This window comes from Solea senegalensis, linkage group LG1 (assembly GCF_019176455.1).
Source record: "Solea senegalensis isolate Sse05_10M linkage group LG1, IFAPA_SoseM_1, whole genome shotgun sequence".
In the NCBI taxonomy this organism is placed as follows: Eukaryota; Metazoa; Chordata; class Actinopteri; order Pleuronectiformes; family Soleidae; genus Solea; species Solea senegalensis.
In genome coordinates this window covers 19,214,508-19,235,365 of record NC_058021.1, presented here as the reverse complement: position 1 = coordinate 19,235,365, position 20,858 = coordinate 19,214,508, and the positions used below count along the sequence as shown (strand labels likewise).

Below are 20,858 nucleotides of genomic sequence, written 5' to 3'. Positions count from 1 at the left end.
ACAGCTGTGGGCATTAGCGGACTCTGAGAGATGCTTTCTGTGACCTTCCCGACTGCGTGTGATAAGGTCAGTCGGATTCATACGTTTCATGACAAACAGGAGGAACCTAAAACCACAAGCACTTATATATTTTTTGGATTTATATTACATATATTAGACAGCGTTTCCCAAACCCTTTGATGACAAACCATTATGACACATACTGTAACTTTTCTGACCATTTTCCTGGTATTTTGATTACATTTACTCGCGTTTTAAACAGCCATTTCAAATATACATATGTTTGATCGTTGCATTCCAACTTGATTTTAAGCTGTAGTGCGTGTTGATGTTAATATTCTGCCTCTGTCCGGACTTCATGAACAGAACCAGGCTCTGTCAAGCAAAACTATCAGAACCAACTGGGGGAGCATTTGTATGTATACAGCAGCAGAACAGGGGCAAGTGGAGACAACAGTTTTTTGGGGGTTTTATCCTCAAAAAAACTGCTGAACAGCCAGATTTCTTTGAGCAGAAGAGTCCAATTGTGGCACTATTCATGGAATTAGATTATCATCAAACAACACATTTTAAAAACACATTTTGTTTGCAGTGATTGGAATTTTGGCCGTGACTTGTTCACGTTGCGCTCCTTTGTTTGTTTATTGTAATTCTGTCCATGGGCGGGGCTTAGGAAGCTGCCTGCTGATTGGGCTACTGAGTTTTAATTGTTAATATTCCATAACAATTCACTTCCTGCTGTGTGCGGCATGCAAATGTCAGGTGACGTGACATCTAAACACAGGAGGTATACTGGGGAACACAGAGAGGAGTCACTCTACATTTGGAAACAGGTTTCAAAGTGCAAGTGATGACATTTCAGACTAAGGAAACATCAAAAATAATCTGCTCATCTATCTGCTCTTTTGCAGTTGAACCAGGCGTGATTGCTCCACATACACTATACTATGGATATTGATTAAAACCTTTTAACATCATCATTTGCAATGTATGCACGCACGGGCAAAGTCAGTGGGGCTCGCTCTTAAGAGGATTAACCTTTAGTTGTTTTGTTTTATTAATGGCAGTGACTGTGAGATTAGCTCAAATCAAGATGGTGCATGACAGTGCAGTGACTATAACTATACATTTTATTGTAAATATCTGATAGATATTGAAGATATGGCATTTCGTCTGCATCATGTACAGAAAATTCAATTAAAAAGCCAATAATGAGATTCCCATTTGATCCCATTGATGTTGTTTTGTTTTAAGTTGGACTAGTATAGAACTAGAACAAGGCTACTTTCGCATAAAATATGATGAGTGTTAAACAGAGTCGGCCTCCAGCTCCAACGGTACTCACATTGCCACCTCCGGGGACGTGTTTGATATTGTCTTTGGAGCCACAGCGAGACGTGATATGGCTGAAGTCCAGCTTTTTGTGCACTATCTGAACCTAAAGAGAGTCACGCAGGAGCACAGACGAGAGAGAGAGAGAGAGAGAGAGAGAGAAAGGAAGGAAGAAAGAAAGACGTAACAGGAAAACAGACATGAGCGGTGAAAAAGAGCAGCTGGCAGGTTGAGAAAACAGAGCAGCCTTGTTCTGTAAATGTGGATAAATTTCCTGCACATGAGTTCAGTGAAGTGTTTGTGAATTCTTACAAGAGTCAACGTTGATTTTAGCAAAGAAGGACGACTGGCTGAATTAAAAACAGAGCAAATCCATTTACACATAGAAATTTAAGTGGTAGTTCAAGATTTTATGAGGTCTTGTATGATGTACGGAGACATGCTTAAGTCAACGATGTCATTGCTGCTTTATCTAATCATTGAGTTTGTGTCGCTTTGTAAACAGATCACTCCCTGCACCTAAGGCCATAGAGAAAATCTGTGTGTTCACATCACAGCACACAGGGGTTATTAAACCACTACAACCTCCATCTGTAAGTTCAAGTGTGCTATTTGTTTGACACTAGTGTTTGAAATCATCCATTTTGGATTTACCTAAGTGACACAATTTACCAAATGAGGTAGCAGTAAACAAGCAGCTCCCATGTCCTTGTGAGCTAAAAACACTGACTTTCTCTATGAGCTTTGGTGCAAGAGAGTGAGCCGTTTACAAAGCAACACAAACTTAATTTTCAGTGAGATAAAGCAGATATCACAGGGGACACATACTGCACATGTTCAGAGCCCTCATACAACCACACTTCAAAAACTACCTGAACTAACCCTTTAAATTAAGCAAGCACAGAAGGAAAACATGGGAAGTGACTCAGCACATGCAACATGCTCTGACACATGCTGTTGTAAAGCGCGGCAGCTTCCTGCAAGCTAGAAATACAGGACAGTGGAGGAGAGAAGATGAAGTGGACAGTTAGTTTTGTTGAGAACCATTATCTGTTGAGTGACGTGGACGTGATATTAAAGGTAAACAAGAAGACAACTGGACAAGTTAACAATAAGACCTGATGGAAATCACACACACGCAGGTTTACGTAGCCATGACGTCATCAGTTACTGCCTAACGTTAACCATAATTAAAATCTTGGCTCTAACCAGCTCTTCAGAAATCTCCATGAGGACTTTTTTTTTTTTGCTTTTCCATTAGTGATAGTACCTGGTAGTTTTTTTAGTACCTGCTCTGACGTGGTTCCAAGCGAGATGAGCCGATACTAAAATGTGACATCAACAGACTGACGGCCACTGATTGGTCAGAGAGTGTCGTCAATGGATGAGTCATGAGTGTGACATCCGACACAAGAATCTAACTGAACAATGCCGAACTGTAGATGTGTAGACTTAAAAATCCTGAAAACATGCGTTTAATCTCTAACATTTAGCAAAGGAAATGTCTAAAATCTCAATATTTAACAGAGGAGTCTGGTGTTTCTAGTGACAGCACTGCTAAAAGCCGGCGATCGTGAGTGGTTGAAAGCCCTGGAGCACACCTGAGACACCTTCCTTCATCACCTCTGTGTCTCATCTTAGTCTCCCCCACCTGAAAACAGCACAATGACGCAGGTGGCACCAGCAATGGGTGACTCACAGCAGTAATATTCAATACTTAACATGTGCACACACACACACACACACGCACTCACACACTCGTTTGTGTGTGAGTGCAAAGTTTACTATGAGCATAATATTTGTTATTTTAATCTTAATTGCATATTTGAATATTTGCATTGCATGTAAAAGCATCTTTGAGTGTCCAAAAAATAATAATAATTATAATAATAATCATAATAAAAGTAAGCTTGGATCAAGCTATGGTGGATCAGTGGTAGGGCGAGTTGTCTTTTAACTGGGAGGTTGTGGGTTCAATTCCTGGCTCTGCTAGTCCATATGTGTCCTTGAGCAAGACACTTAAACTTATCTTGCTATGGGTGAAAATGTAGCATAGTAAAAGATGCGTGAATTTTGTACTTTGTTACATTACAACATCACAATACTTCCCTTGCACTTCCTTGCTATGTTGTCTTCTTTCAGTGTCAGCGCAGTTTGTTATTGTTGTACTTCAGGAAAAGGCATTAAAGTCAAGGGTCAGTTTGAGACTCAGTGACGTCAATGCCTGCCACTTCAATCCATTTGATTTTTTACGAGGAAAAATCGAAATCCACAGGGGTTTCCCTTTAGAAAGACGGACGGATACAGAAGTGTAGATAATGATGTAGTTTGGTTTGAATGTTTTGAACACTACATGAAGTCATGGCGGTTGGAAAAGGTGCCGCACTTAGCTCGGACAAAAAGGCCAATTTTGCCACGCAATTACACTCAATGAATGTGTGCATGATTACGATCCATTTTCTCAGTGATAAATCTCAGTAAGGCTGCCTGATGATAATGTAATTACTTGTGGCCACAGTGTCCCTTGTTCAACAAAGGTTAAGTGAGATCACGGCACCGAAAACATACAATAGCACTATAAATGCGCCGGTGTTCGTTAAAGGGGCTGATTTTTAATCTTAATCAACTTAAAGTTCTTACAAAATGTACCAAAAAATACCTATTTCAAGAGATAGGTGTGTGATAGGATTCAAACAGTGAACAGAAAATCCCACACTGTGATGAAACGCTCGTCAGTTACATCAACACACTAAAAATCCAAAACACTCTCATGTAGAAACTCTCAACAACAATAAAAGACATCAAATTAAGGCCCATTTCTACTTTTATTTTCATCCGTTTTACGTCCGTCCCCAAGCGTTATTCTCGTCACTCTTCGACATACCTTCATTGCGTTGGTACGGACGTTTACGCAACACTTCCTCTAGAGGGCAGAGTACCAAGAGCACCACGTTACAGGCATCAATCAGCAAACATGGCAACCACTGACAAGGTTATTTTATTGTCTTTGATCCGAAATAGAAAGAAACGCAAGTGGATTCCGTGGCAGTGGTGTGTAAGACCACTGAATATTACTCGTTGGTGTTGCCAATGAAAGAGATAGGTGACGAGTGGCATTCTCAATATTTCCATATGTCCGCTGTGACTTTTGCCGGATAGCCCCTCAAAAACTGATTGGACTATTTACTCTATACTTCCCACGATCTCCAGTGGTATTGCTGCATTTCGTCCCATCATCAGGATCTCCCCTGCGAGCCGCACAATGAGGGACAACGAAATTAACGCAAAAGTAGAGTACAAATGAGTTTTTACAGAGAAATAAGAAAATTGATTAGTATTGTCATGTTATTGATGAGTTTCTTACTGTCAAAAATCATCTATCTACAGTATCTATTTACGCATCCATCTTTGGGGACAGACAAAGAGAGACTACAACTCTGCCTCCTCTGACACCTTATTAGCTGTGCTTTTTTTCCCCCCTTTTTCTGTGTTCCACTTTTCTTCCTAATGCCAATAAACCTGCGACTGACGACGAGTCTTGAAGGTGTTCGTCTGTGGCTGTCAAGCTTTAAACAGCACACGTACAGAGGACCTCACATTTCTCACGAGGGTTTAGTAACCCCAAAAACTGCAATAAATGCATCGATGCTAGTCAGAGGGTGAGGATGACCTTCTGTTTGCCGTTTGAGTCATAACATAATCACCATGGAAATGGTGACAAGCTGCCAACAATGATCAGTACATGATTTCTGTCTTCTTTGTCAGTTTTTGGTATCATTTTCACCTAAAGAGTGACGGGACATTAGTGACGGGGAGGTTGTCATCGAGTGTATGCTGTTCCATTTCTGCAGACTCAAGATCTGACACCTTATTAGCAGGTTTTTCCCTTCTGTTCATAACATCAATAAACCTGCGGCTGACGACAAGTCCACTGTCTTCAGAGTCTCGATGTTAGGAAGGTGTTTGTGTGGCTGTCACGCTTTAAACAGCACGTGTAGAGAGGACATCACGTGTTAACAGCCGTCAAAGAAACCATAGTTTGGCAGCAATAATCAGTACAGGATTTGGCAGCGTCGAGTGACGCCATATGTTATATATATTTTGTAATGTGGAGCTGACGGAGGGAACAGCGTGGCCGTGGATGTAGAACGTGTAGGTGTAGGTGAATGTGGGTGAGGGTGGGTGTAGGTGGCGGGGGACTCACTTTGGCCTTGGCGGCAGTGGCAGTGGCGCTGCTGGGGTCTGATGTCTTGTTGTTCTGGGTGGAGGAAACCTGAGGAGATAACCAACCGCCCCCCTGGTCAATACAACCTCCGACAAAGCACATACCACAACACAGTGGGGTGGAGTGGTGAGGATGATCGAAATGGGGTAAAAACACGATATGGAAGCATTAGATATGACTGTGTGGAGCAAAATAAAGCAGCAAAGTGAAGCTGCCAAATGTGTAGGTGTGTTGTGAATTCGTAGTTGTAGCACCTAAATAGGATTTAGTTATGAACCAATGAAACAGGAGGAAATAAAACGTCAGTGATATACATTATGAAATGGACAATGGCAACCGTTCAGATGGCAGTAAAAACGCAGCAGATGAACAGTGTGACTGTACAGTACTTCTTCTCGGAGCCAAGCAAATGCCAGAAGCAACTGCACAACAAGGACACAACATAACACATAGAAAGTGACACATTTACATAAATGTTGACCGTTTTTTCTAAATACTGAGGATGGAAAATTAGTTGTTCGATGAACACGGAGCCTGCTGTAAAAGGAGAATGTTAAAATAATGTCCCAAAGAATCACAGTTGAATGCTGACCACCAGTGACCGCTCTGGTCGAGTCGTGTACGAGAACATTTTGGAGACACAGGAGCAGCAGCGGCGGCGGCGGCAGCATGAGCCTCCAGACTCTTTAATTGGCCGTGCGATTGTGTCTAAATGATACTGGGAGCGAGGAAGCGAGGAGTCACTGTGAATATGAAACAGGGTGTCACTGAAAAGGAGCGCTCATGCTGCGTGACAGGATGGAAAAACAAAAAGAGGGTAAATGTGAGGTGTCAGGGGCACATGGAGCTGAAAAGCCAAGGGGGAGACTGACATGAAAGCAGGTTCAGACAAACAGGCAGTTCATATGAAAGAGAGGATGAAGCTGTAAAAACATGCAAACACACGGAGAGGCAAATGTATCACCTACTTTTCTTCTTTTACAGTGCGTCTTAATGCTGCACATGAAGCTAAAATAAAGGCTGACAACCACCTGAGTGAGAGTATACTGATAATTTTCAAACACAAAAAATGTCATTGTTGTTCTTTATTTTAACACTAAATCTTACAAAACCAAAGAAAATACACACTGTCAGAACAATATCCTAGAAATATGTTGATTAGACTGTTAATGAATAAATATAACCAGCCATAATAAAGACAAGGTTATGTCATATTGTGTATGTGTAAAAACATATATATATACATATACACATGTATATGTGTATATGTATATAGAAATATATATGTATATATATATATATATAATGTATGTGTACTTGTTTGATCAATTATTCTTTTATCGATTATTATATTAATTGTCATGTTTCTTTTTAAATAATGACCACGTTTTCTGATTTTCAGAAATTCTAAAATGTGAATATTTCCTGGTTTCTTTGCTCCAAATAACAAAAAAATCAGTAAGATTTTATTTTATTCAGTTTGTGGAAAAAACAAGACATTTGAGAGTCCTCATTTCCAGATTTGAGAAACACAATATCTGACATTTTCTGGCCTAAACGATGAACTATTTAATTTAAGTGGCTAAAATCAATTTTGTCGATGTGTACCCGCTGGCAGCCATGTTTTCTGCTCCAAGTGCAGTCAATACTCCATAGAATCGCACTAAAGAAAACAAAAAAAAAGACCTAAACTATCCCTTTAAACGAAATCTTAAATGACCTGCAAACCCAGCACTTTCTACAGTCGTAATAAAAGTCCTTTTTAATGCTGAGTCACAGGCAGGTGGTGACAGACAGACAGACAGACAGACAGACAGACATGGACTGACGCGTCATAGGAAAATGTCAGGTATGAAGTGATGAACAAGAGATGTTTGTGATTCACAGTGACAACACCGACACTTCCCCGGGGGACAAGTGAGGAGACACAGACAGCCCAGCATGGTCTTTCTGAGCAGAGCTGTACCATTTTATTACAACAGGGGGGAGGGTGCACAGAAACATATGGGATCTTCCATATTACAGTTCTAGAAACAGGGGAAGCTCATTTCATGCCCAGTTATTTGTACTTTATGTACAAAAAAGTACCTTATGTACAAATAACTGCGCCTATTATCACATAAATAGCAATAGAAACACTTCTTCATTGTTTCCCAACTTTGTTTGTGTGACTACAAGGACTTTGAGGTTCTTTAAGACACATGGCAGCAACATGATTAAGCAACACTCTGAGCTGAATCAGTATGTTTACATAAATAGAGCTCTATCTTAAAATAGGGTGCAACAGTAAAGAAAAGGTTTTGTATACAATATGTCTTAGTCTCAGAGTGTGATTTTGCATGGTCTGCAAAACCAGAATGTGTGTGTGTTAAAACCCAAACTTATTCCTAAAGTGAGCGTCTTTATTTACGGAGTACACCCTCTCTATTTCCTGTCCACTCAAGTCTCATTCTTCATTACATGTGTGTGCAGCTTTGCACACGCGCACACACATGCGCACATACACACACACACACGAGCGTAGGTGACAGTATTGCAGACTGTGACGCAGCATGTGCTCAGGACACAGACGAGGATGTTAAAGCTTTGAGGATGTGAAATTTACTTGTGCATTAGTCAGAGCAAGAACAACAAGAAGAAAACCTGTGATGATGACGATGATGAGGAGAGGGTGGAAGATCATGATTATTGATTTTCTTACTAATCCGGGTACCTTTGAGTGAGCGGATGAAGTTTTCTGATTTTTTAGCTTCTTAAAAGTGAATATTTTCCATAGAACAACAACATCATTTAAACTGAATCATTTTGGTTTGAGAACATCGTCATTTCCACGTTTGAGAACCTCTGATTAACACTTCCTGGACCAATTAACTAATCGATTATTAAATGAAACAATCATTAGTTGCAGCCTTATGTGTTTCAGATGCTACAAACATGACAGAAACGGACAAAAAATGTAAAGTTGACTGAATCAATAAACAATAAATCAGTTTGAGACAAGTTTTGTGATTTTTCAGCTTATTAAATGTGAATATTTTCTAATTGATTTGCTCCATTTGACAAATAAATCATTAAAACTGAATAATTGTCAAGTTTGAGAAACACTGATCAACATTTTATTACATTTTATGGACCAAACTATAATCCATAAATGAATTGATGATGAAAATAAACATTAGTCGCAGCCCTAAATGAAAGATTTTTGAATCAAAAGATCTAATAACGATGAGATTGTTACATATTTTGTTGAGTAGTGTACTAACATAAGCCAAAATGTTACCAACACTCAAATCCAAATAAATCCGTGTTTTTATTCAAGGTGACAGACGTTTTTATTTTGATGGCATTTTAATAACATCATCCGTTTTACCGGCAAACCACTTATTTAACAACATTTTCATTTTATTGTGTGCTGTTTGCTGCACGTTCAGCATCATACCATCATTAAAGCACGACCGGACTCTTACAATGCACAATCCTCTATATTCAGACCTTTCCCCCCCACCTTTTATTAACTTTCCTGCAGTCGGTCCAAACACCAGCTGCCAGGATGTGAAAGCACATCAGCCCCAGTCTGAGCCGCTCTCCACCGGCTCCCCTGTTCGTTTTAGAATTCAATTTAAGACCTCGGAGATTGCTTTCAGGGCTCTAAATGGTCCTCTCTTATATCACAGACCTTATTCACTGTCTCTCACCTCCTGGATCTATATCTGATGACAAATCTTGCTTTTGTGCCCCACACTCACAACAAAAACTAAAAAAGTAAAGTTTTGCAGTTGCCACTCGATGTAAAATTGTTGTTTTGACCAATTTCCAGACCGTGAACTAGCCTAATCTAGATTATTTGGTTTATTCTTTAGTCCAGGGGTGTCAAACTCATTTTTGTTCAGGGGCCACATACAGCACAATTTGATCTCAAGGGGGCCGGACCAGTAAAAATAGCAAAATAATAGAATAATAACCTATGAACAACAAGAACTCCTTTGTTTTTTCTCTTTTGTTTTACATTTAATGAAGGATAATTTTACAAAACATGACATTTCTTGAGAAATATAAGTGCAATTTCAACAATATCATGCCTAAGCTTACTATTTACACAGCACACTGGATCTATAAAGGCACAAACATTTAGTCACGGGTATCTGGAGCATTTGACATTACATTTAGATTAGTGTGAAATTTTAACAAATTTATCCTGTAGGCCGGATTGGACCCTCTGCCGGGCTGGTTCTGGCCCCCGGGCCGTATGTTTGACACCCCTGCTTTAGTTAATGTGTTTTGTATTTATACTATACACTTTAGAAATAAACTATAAATGGATTTATAACAGTTGAAGTCCATCAAGTGTCTGGTTTATGCAGCACAATGCATTATTTAAAACTGAAGTCAATATGTTCACTTACTGCCTTAAAAAAGAGAAAAAATACAACTTCAAGTTTAGCTTTTAACTTCTAAAAATGATTTATTTGATCATTATTATTATTATTATTATTCAAACTGTATACATGAAAACAACTAACTATGCTGTCTCTCATTGATGACATCATCTGTTAAGTGATGATAATCACGCTCAATCGTTCCAATCCATGGATGCACAGTATGATGAGTAAGAACTAGACACAGCTCCGGCCCCTCTGCCTTGAAGACAATTTTTTTCCAGTGGCCACTCGTGATAATGCAACAAAAAATACTCATGCGGCCCCAAAAAGCAATTTCACCATAGATCACAATAGTAAAAGAGACGCCTGTAAAACTGTCCACTTCCAGACTGCGACATATGACTAATTTAACCACAATTTATTCATCTTAAAAAGACAAAAGGCCCTTTATGCTGCTTCATTGAAAGGCTATTTATTTCCTGTGCTTTAAGATAAATAATGTGTCTCAGTGCTGCTTTATACATTACAACACTGGAATGTATTTTTTGTCCAAAAGTAGTTTTTTTACTAAAACTGACTAAAACTGGACAAAAAAAAAAAAAACTTCTTGAGTTTTTGTCGAATTAAAACTATCACATATAGAAATTACTAAAATGTGACTGAAACTAATAAGCATTTTAGTCCAAAAGACTAAAACTAAGACTAAATCTAGAATGGCTGCCAAAAACAACACTGTACCGGACACGGATACAAACTCGATGCACAGGTCGAGCGGCGCTATAGACACCCATAAATTGAGTCTGTCGTTTCAGTTGACGTGATGACATGATGGCCAGCGGCCAGACTTCGCTCATAATGGAGGGGAAAGGTATAATTTCTGCGACAGAAACTGCTATATGTGCCCAGCCATGGGAAAACCAGGAACAAGTCTCCCGAGGGGCATTTTGAGTTATTTACATAGTCTGAAAGATCTGAAACATCTGCAGAGAAGAAACCGCCATCCAAGTTGTGTACGAAGCCGGACACAACTTGATGGTGAAAAGAAATGGCCGCTACTTCAGCATCCATCGCGTCACAAAATCACGTCTGGTGTAGACACAGCATAAGTAAAACAAAAGTACTTGTTCCATTATTAAGGACAACAATCTCTATTTAATTGTCCTTTGAAATGGAAGAGAATTGGTAACCCATTTATTTGGGTTGGAGCCACATTGGCAGATGTTCAAGCGAATCCAAACCTCCGTCTTTCCAGCAACGATTCTTATGCCAGAAAAGATGTACAGCTTCTTCTCCACCATGTTCTGAACCTACACGAGGGGAAACATCCAGTGAAAGGCTCCCAGGAGGGATCGTTGCTCAGATGCCTGCACCGCCAAATGTTTCCTCGTATGATAAAGGTGAAGGCTCTGTATTGATTTGTCTGTGCCTCGTCCCTCTGAGACAACAAATGGACTCAATTCACACCAGAAACTGGCCACCCGGAGCAGAACGGGGTCACTGCATCCTCTCTCTGCGCGGGTCAAGCCTGTACCAGACTGGCCGTGGACTTTACAGATGAACTCTCGCCGACTTTTCCACACGTCTGGGGCTTTTTTTGCACCAATGATTTCTCAAATGCGTTTAAGCTCAGTCTCCGCGACCTTCAGTGGACTGATGTCCGCATTCACGCTGTCTGATCACTGACATTCTTGGTCATGTGAGTTGCTCTTCAGTTTCTCCTCACCTGTCACACCGGCGCACACGGTGCAGCCTCGAGATCGCCGACTGTGCGCTCTGTCAACCACGACTTCACTCACAGATGTCACTTCCCACTGAAGCGGCTACCGGTGAGTGCAGCTCCCGCCATTTGAGCCCCCGCTCAATGAATCTTCTTTCAAGTCATTTTTAGAGATTGCCTAAATCAACTGCATCCCCTTATCATTTTTACACACGCACACACAGAGCGCGATTGGATGTTAATCGCTCCGGAGGCATTTTCCCTCAAATACGTCACCTGTCCGTGTGAAATTTGAGGCTTGTCTGGCAACAGCTGTTTTACAAGTGGTTGAGAGATTATTTTTGTGAATTCAATTCCATCGAAAAGAAAGGCATCAGAGGTAAAATAACACAAAAAAATCCTTATGTTCTTCACAGATAACTTGATAAGACGAGGTCAAATGTTTGTAAATCCATGTGTTGTTGTTCCATGTGTTGTTATCCATGGTGTTTTTTTACGTAGCATTGGTTATATTGAATTACGGCTTTAAATTTTTCCTCTATCTTCCAATTTACCTCAATAATTGATGTGATATGTTACTATTGGCGTGTTTCCACTGGCTGGACTCCACTCGACTTGCCTCGGCACAGAGAAATTTGTGTTTCCACTAGCATAGTACCTGGTACCAGGTACCTTTTTTAGTACCCACTCTGGCGAGGTTCCAAGCGAGCTGAGGCTGATACTATGCGTCACCTCGCCAGACCGCCGGCCACTGATTGGTCAGTGTCCCGTCACGGGAAGAGACGTCCGACACAAGAATCAAGCCAAACAATGCCGAAGTGTAGCTCAGTTGCCCCTGAGACTTAACAATCCTTAAAAACATGGGTTAATCTCCAACAATTACTAGCGAAATGTCTGAAATTGCTATATTTAACAGAGGAGTCTGGTGTATTTAGTGACAGCACTGCTGATCGTGATCCCTGCCACTGAAGTACTGAACAAATAGTTTTAATTAACTGATTCTAATGATTCAGTTACACCGAAAACAGTTGCTTTACAAGTCACGAGTCACTCGTTTGTGTGTGTCGTGCGTAAAACGTGTGTGTGAAGTCACAGCAGTTTTCATGCAGCCGTGCAGTGATGGTACTACTATTTGTAAAACCAAATCGAGTTATCATCGAGTACAACAGTTTGGTTTAGTACAGAACGGATCGTGTCAGGTTCATCAATACACTGAATTATTGATGATTGTAAATGAATGATAAATTAAAATGTTCACTTCTGTCCTACCTTTCCTCCCCCAGGCTGATACTTGATGTTGTCTATGGACCCGATCTTGGAGCGGACGTTCTTCAGGTCTGGCGTCGGGGCGTTGATGGGACGTGGGGTCCGGTTAGTGCGCGGCACCGGCGGCTTCTTCTCCAGCGGGACCTGCTTTGGCACCGGGGGTTTGGTGATGACGCGGCGGCGGTGAGCGCTGGAGTCCCCGTTCGTTGAGGGAGTCGGAGTGGCAGGAGTGGTGGAGGAGGCCGGGCGAGGACGAGCTACGGAAAAAAGGTTGAAAATGTGCGTTTTTACAAACTATTTGAAACAGACATGGGTTCTCCATGGATATTCAGCTGCATCATGCAAATTTACCCAAATTTTATGCTGACAATCTTTTGTTTTTCAACCCTTTGTTGTTCCTCTGAGTTTGTTACCTGGAGTCTTGGGTTTCTTGGCGTCTCCCGTCTTGCTCTCAGCCTTGTCATTCTTGTTTGCTACGTAGAAAAAACGGCAGACACAAATTTCAACACCCCTCCATTTAATCATCGAATGATTAATTGATTAACAGTGAATCAGGATGAAGGTAGTTTTCATGTAGCTTTACCACTTTTTTATGTGAACATAGAAAGATACCAGAAAGATATTTTTTTCACTGGGAAAACAACAACAATAAAATCTCCTTTGTTATCTGCGTATAACACATAACTATTGATTTACAGAATAGATATGTTGTGTGCGCTGCAGCAGACAAAAGAACAAATTTAATTACACTCCACCTTTAAAGCTGCACTAATCAATATTTTTTATATTAAGACTTGATTCCGCTTACGTGACCTTTAACCTGTTTTTAACAGTTTTACAGCACAATGACGGATGGTTTATTCTCTTTGCTTTCATCAGCAGCTATTTTTAACATGGACAAAAAAATCCAATGCAGAGTGTAAAAATCCTTTAGGAGATATTCTTTGTGCACGACATGTTCCTGATTGTTAAGACTTTCTCTCAGAATTTTATTGAGACAGTGTGTCCAAATAGTCCCCAGGCCAAAATAATGGAATTTACTCTTGCAAATCAAAAAAAATATACACTATGTATCTCGAACCATTTTCTCTGACGATGCTAAAGTAAAGTGAACAAAGAGAAGATAAATGGCCCGTTTGCCTTAACAGCTCAGACTGAGTCATAGTTGCCTCACATCGAGAGGTGAGATGCTGCTTGTGATGTGATAAAAATACCAGTCTGGTGTCTTCAAAAAGCCGGCGATTGAATCTGATAAGGGGGTAACATATGGTATTCAGTTGTCTCTTTGCCTGGAGTGAGTTTTTCTAGCGACTGAAGAGAGTTCAGGTCCTGTTGCATGGGGGTCACACACCTTGCAATTGCAATTACTATGATCCAGTCAAAGCTGGAGTGGAGATAACTGTCATGTCACACGGTCTGGTAAAGAAGGAGGGCAGACACACGGGAGCACATACCGGCAGCTTTGCTCGCAGTGGCCGCGGAGGAGCCGTTCTTATTGGCAGGTGCACGTGGTGTGGGTGTGGCCTTTGGAACAGGTGGGCGTTTCTCAGCCGAACCATTTTCTGGAGTCTGGGAATCAGAAGAGTGTGGATAGAGTGTACAGTAAATATTGTAGATAGGTTGTTAGTGTAATGTTCAGCCATGCAATCGTGCAACCATGACATGAGTTACGAGAGGGAAGACAGTGAAAGACAAGAAAAAGGAAAAAATGACTTAGATCCTCACATATTCAGACGATGGCCTCTGGACCATGGAGGTATAAAAACTTCTAAAACCAAAAATTCTGTCTAGATTAGTCAGGACTAAAGTCCTTCTTGTTTACACCAGCTTTCAAGTTGAAAATCTCAGTTGGATGATATAATATTAGTAACCATCAATAAAAGAGTCTTGCTAACCGCACTGATTCAGCTAAGTTTAACATCAACTGAACATTTAAAATCAGCTTTTTCAGAGCTGCTAACTACACCGATCGTGAGAGGTGGTCAACAGATCAAATTTAAGTTACAGGTCAGCTAATGACATGCATCTCATTTGAATGAAAACATGTCAACAAACGTGCTTGTTGTGAGAGAAGGCTTTCTATTAACAGTGTCTAAGTTGGATGTACTGTATCCAGAGATGAAGATGCTGCTGTAGATGTCGCTTCTCTGTTCTAGTCGTGTTAAGCCTGAAGATTCTGTCGCTGGACAAAACAGCGAGATCGCCAGACGCGTCTGCAGAGCGAAGGCAAATCACTGGCAGAGCAGTATGTATGGGCAACATGTCATCGTCAAGTCAAGTCAAGTTTATTTCTAGAGCCCATTTAAAAACATCCAGGGTTGACCAAAGTGCTCAAATCAATAAAAACACAAAAGTAAAACAGTAAAATAGTAACATAATACAATAATACAATAATAAAATCCAGACAGAAGTGTCCAGGTTGTCCAAACTTCCATGGGTAACTCATTCCAAAGTTCAGAGGCAGCTACAGAAAATGCCGATTGCCTCCTTATTAGACCTCAGAGCTCAGGTGGAGGAGGAGCTACACAGGTGTGATGTGGTCCCTTTTCTTTTTTTTCCTGTCAAAAGGCAAGCGGCGGCGTTCTGGACTAGCTGGAGTCGCTGGACAGATGACTGAGTCTAAGCCAACACAGAGAGTATGGACACGTATGTGACCATGTGGATTGTATATGTCGTCTGTCCAAGCTCTAGATAGGACAGTATATTGGAATGGAATAGAATGAAGGAGCAGGTATGAACGCAAAGACCCTCCTTTTAGTATGAATGAAACCACAGAGAAGACTGGAGTGGGTGGAGTTACCAGAGGGCAGGATAAAAGACATTAAGGACAACGGTGAAGGTTCAAGGACCTGACGGTTGATGGGAGCTGATAGGAAAAAGATCCGAGCCCAAAAAAATCCTATGTCCTACATCATACACCAGATACCAGGAGCAAAAACAATAGACTCTACGCAAATAATCCAGCATCCTGACACTGACACATCCATAAATACACAGCAAACACTAGCACTTATCTCCAGCGATTCTTCAAAAACTGTTGGGCTGTATGTGTGATCAACAAAATCTGTTCTGGGAATCTCCCTGGTGATTCTCTCTAGTATAATCGCTTCAGTAAAGTCTCTGGTAGATCCACAGTGAATGAATGGAATGGAACTCTACCTCCTGGTCTGCATCCTCCGGAGAGTTTCCTACTATTTTGAACTATTTGTGTCTCAACGACGGACGGACTGTGAATAAAAATGGATGCAGTGTTCTGGTTGCAAAACAAACTCCCCGTTGAGGAGCCTTTGACCAGCGTTGTGCCAGTTTTTGCAAATGGAAATTCACACATGCCACCTACAACCAGGTGTCCAATAACATGTGCTGTGCTTCCTCGTCTGTGCACCTGCAGACTTGAAACTCGCTACTGAGTGAGAAAATATTCACTGTTGAAACATTACCTCCATTTTTACATACAGTCTCAAGTCTCACCTAGACAATGTCATCCTGCCTTCGTCATATCTCCCGTCATATAACCTGAGGATCATGTCTGAAGACAGCAACTGGGCTGGGAGTGATGACTAAAATAAGAAGCAGATAGAAACACCTTTGCTGACTATAAATACCAAGTCCCAATGGGACGCATAACAGAGCTAAGATCCCGCGGGACGCACGAGCACCTGCTGATGAATAAACCCGTCACAGTGGCAGATAACAAGGAGCAGACCAGTTCAGATATGTAATACGCATGGAAATCCCGGCTGACAGCAACATTAGACAGGAGGAGCACAAGGAGACGGGGGTGAAGGAGCATCTGGGACAGATATGGAAGTCCAGTGTGGTCAGATTCCAGACATCTGAGATCTCTGGCCAGAGCACTGCTGTCCTTTACTATAATGTTAGTATATTATACTTGGATTGGGGTATACTCACCTTGGCGGATGCCAGTGGTGGTCGCTTGGCAGCATTGGGTGTGGTCTGCTTGGATACAGGGCTTTTTTTATTGGCTGAGGTGGGGGCGGGGGAGGGGCGTTTGGTCGTGGTGGCCTCACCATTGGTGGAGAGGGTGGATGGACGGGGTTTGGCGGAGTTTGGTTTGGCCGGACCCGTGTCAGGCTGGCGGTGGGTTATGGAAATAATTGGATACCACAACAATAGTAAAATTAAAGAAAGAGAGAAAGATAGATAGATAGAAAGACAGAGAGAGAGGGAGTTTGGACAGACAGAGAAGAGATACACGTAGATAGAGGAAAAAAAAGCAGAGGTGAAATCACTGATTGCAATGACAGCGTGGTATGACAGCTCGGCCTGCAACCATTATGGCAACAGGCCATAATCATAGCACTGGAAAACAATTTATAAACGCTCACAAGCAGCAAATTAGAACACTACAAGCCTCAAATGAGATAATGAGGGATAAAGGTAGAGATTGATATGGAAATCTGAGATTAGAGATTGCACATATTCATACACAAACACTGCATACGAAACAAAAAGAGCAAATGATTGGGTTGGTAAAAAACGAAGATTTAAAATGTAGTTTAAAGAACAGAACATGATGTAAATTTTGTGATATTATATTCCCATTTAAAGGAAAATAGATTATACAGCATGACACCAGGAGTCTGGTGTGCAGGTGACAACTTCTCAAAATGGTGGCAGCCAAATTGCAATTCTAGAGGCATCAAGAATGGGAATCTTATGGGTGACATCACCCCCAGGGATTGTTCTAGGACATAACTTCTGCCTCCTAAGTGTCTAAATCTCAGCTGGTCTTGTGAGACATTTATACTCTGACAGGGGGAGAGTTAACCAGTGTGACCCTGAGGTGACGGGACTGTTCCTCTGTGCACAGCAGAGTGGTTGAATATTCTGTGGTTGTGCGTGACCCACCTTGCTCTTGCTGTCAGGGCTCAGCAGAGTTTTGCTGCCATTGCCTGTCAACGGCTTGGCGGGGCCTTTCCCTCCCTTCTCCTCCATCTTCTCAGCCGGCTTCTTCTCCTCCTCCTTCTTCTCATCTTTGTTGGTTTTTTCGGGCTTGTCCACCTTCTCCGCCTTCTCGTTGGCCGTGTTCTTCTCCACGTTCATCTTCTCTATCTTCTCCTCGTCTTTGAGAATCTTGTCAGACTTCTGGTTCTTGTCGACTGTGTTGTCTTTCTTCTGCTGCTGCTCGTCTTTGTCCTTCTTGTCAAAGGCGTCGATCTTCTCCGTCTTGCCGGACATGAGATCCATCTTCTCCTGCTTGTCCTTGTTGTCAGACTTCACTGTAAGAGGAAGAATTACATTGTCAATGGTTATTTTTATCAAAAACATAAGAAGTACAGAGGGGGGGAATATTTTTGCTTTTATTTATTAACTACAATGAACATTACGGATGAAAAAAGTTTCATGTTTCTGTCAATGAAAATGACAAGTAGTGACTAGTATTACATACAGTGTGGACGCAAACAGATTTTATCCACTCACCAATATTACTAATACTACATTTAATCTATGACACGTTAGGGCTATATATGCTACGTTATCTTGGCGTTACACAGCCTTTTCAAAGTGAAAACTGTCCGCTCATTCTCCCGCACCCAAGATTTTAAAGCAGTGGAACTCGCTGTTTTTTTCTGTGGATTTTGGAGCAAAACATTCAGTTTCCTGTGGGAAAAGGCAGTCTAGCAGTGAGCTAAAGGGGCAAACATATACTAAAAATAGCCCTCACTTGAGCCTTTTGCAGCCACATTTTTTTTATAGTGAAAGTGCAGGTTCTGGAAGATTCTACTTCTCTTTTAGTTTCACCCAGTTTGTGTGTGTGTGAAACCTACTTACATCACTGGTAACAACCTTGACCTGATTCTGTCACACAAGGATAGTGGGTTTTTCTGATCTGACAGCTCATCCCGTCAATCACATCATGTCAGATCACCACCGTAACATATCTGATGTGAAACAAACCCGTCCTCCCTAAAAAAAATGGTTCTGACATCGTTACCACCTGACAAACTGTAGCAGCTCTTTAACCGTTTATTTAGCGGCGGTTCTGGCTCACGTCACTGCAGCTGCGGGATCTATTGATTCGCCAGTCACCGCTCTGTCTGTGTCTCCTGGATTCAGTTGGAACTCATATATAAAAACAACGACTTGGTGGCCAAAGAGGTTGAGATCTTGCTTTACTGGAGAGGAGGGCTACAACTAACAAGTATCGTTATAATGGATTCATCTGTCGATTCATTTGGTGCATAAAAATGTCAGTCAGTGTTTTTCAATCCTGGAAATGATGTTCTCAACTGTCTTGTTTTTGTCCACAAACAAAAAGGATTCAGTTTGAATGATTTCTTTGTCATATGAAGCAAAGAAGCCAGAAAATTCACATTTAGAGCTGAAACAATACTCAATTAATTGATTAAAACAAGATTTCTGATTGAATAGAATATTCAATATATATAATTTCTTTGCCCCACCTTACAAAGAAATCATTAAAAACTCTGAATCAACGTCTTTTAACGTTGTCTGACAATTTATGGACCAAACGATAACTTGATTAATCCAGAAAATAATCGTCAGATTAATTGATTACAAAAATAATCAGAGAAGCTTGTTTTAATTCTTAAAAAAAACACTCAAACTGATGAATTATCTATTATTAAAAGCTTAAGCAGGTCTGCAGGAGACTTACTGTAAATGGAATCATTCATCATTCACATCGCAGCCACTTAAACTGGCATTAGGTATTTCTCTCGGATCATTCTCTGCGTCAACAATCCTGTTAAATCACTTTTCCTACCCATTCTGATGCTCAGTTTGAACGTCAGCAGGTCGTGTTGACTGTGTCTACATGCTTTTATTTGAATAGCTGATAAAATATCTGCACTAACAAGCAGCTGAATGTGTGTACCTAATAAAGTGGCCAGGGCAGGTATTGTCTGAATTCAGTGGCTGCCTCCTTCACAGGAGAAAGACTACTGAGGTGACCACCAGGGCAGGTGCTCTTTGCTGGCTGCATGGGCCCCCAGAGGATCGACTGAAATGAGATCTGGTTTATGGGGGGGGGATTTCCCTATCGCATTAGAGTCGTCGCCTAGCAACACAGCTGCAGCCGGACACGGCACAGATCACTCACGCTGCATTTGTTTGTTTTTCCAGATTTCAAATTTGTTTTAACTTTGTCGTCATTGGCCGTTAGCTCCTTTCAGAAAACCATTTGATTTTAGTGCACAATAAATCTAGGGACGCGCAGAACCATGCGTTGGATAGGAAGGAAACATTTATCAGCTGCATTTGCCAGAGCCCACGTAATGGGACAGCTGAGATGCGGCACTGTGAAGCAATCAGAGTTTTTTATTGGACAGTGAAGTCTCTGCTTTGCTCTGTTCTCCCGACACCCAGAGCTAAGTGGCTTTATTTACAGAACTTTTTATTTACCTCTGTTGTGCAGAACCAATCAATGTGGCTGTTCCAGGAAGTTAAAGTTCTCCCATATTATGGTCTTCATGTATCAAAAATATAATCCATTATTTAAAACGTATCTATTGTGTGGTTGTCTTTCCTGGAAGGGGGTTCTCTTCTCATCCTGTTTCATGAGCTTTCTTCCATTCTTTGCATTTTAAAATATATTTTCTATTGTTTTTTTGGGAACCAATTCAAGAGGTCAGGGGTCAGGGCATGTTATACTCTCCACAGGTGACAGCTTCCGGAGGCTTTGGCAGAAATAAACAGATCGAGCTGATGTAAATGCAGATGTATCAGTTACTGCAGCGGCTGCATAAAACTCACACCGACGTGCTTCATGAATTTTAATGTGCATGATTGTGAGATTGTTGGGAAGTGTTTGGGTCCTGTCTAAATGTTTAGTATCTGACAGCATGAAGATTTACACTGCAAGAAGAAAACTGCACTGCAAGAAGAAAACTGCAAAGTAGTCTCCCCTTTTTTTGAACTTTTCAGGTCGAGTATTTCCGTCGGCAAACAAAAA

The 20,858-nt window shown here is 41.2% G+C and overlaps 1 protein-coding gene across 7 annotated transcripts in view; it reads right to left on the bottom strand.

The window, feature by feature from the left end:
* The window catches only part of LOC122767562 (microtubule-associated protein 4-like), a 64,699-nt gene that overhangs the window by 8,920 nt on the left and 34,921 nt on the right, over positions 1 to 20,858 (bottom strand). For 5 of the 7 annotated variants that reach the window (XM_044022915.1, XM_044022897.1, XM_044022906.1 and 2 more), the window contains 7 exons: positions 17,792 to 18,162; positions 16,832 to 17,014; positions 14,374 to 14,488; positions 13,333 to 13,392; positions 12,923 to 13,176; positions 5,537 to 5,605; positions 1,346 to 1,438 (listed from right to left, as the gene is read on the bottom strand). In XM_044022915.1, the coding sequence (XP_043878850.1) occupies positions 1,346 to 1,438; positions 5,537 to 5,605; positions 12,923 to 13,176; positions 13,333 to 13,392; positions 14,374 to 14,488; positions 16,832 to 17,014; positions 17,792 to 18,162 (1,145 nt within the window). The remainder of the gene's footprint in view (positions 1 to 1,345; positions 1,439 to 5,536; positions 5,606 to 12,922; positions 13,177 to 13,332; positions 13,393 to 14,373; positions 14,489 to 16,831; positions 17,015 to 17,791; positions 18,163 to 20,858) is intronic. The other 2 variants (XM_044022933.1, XM_044022941.1) reach the window with 2 other exon arrangements.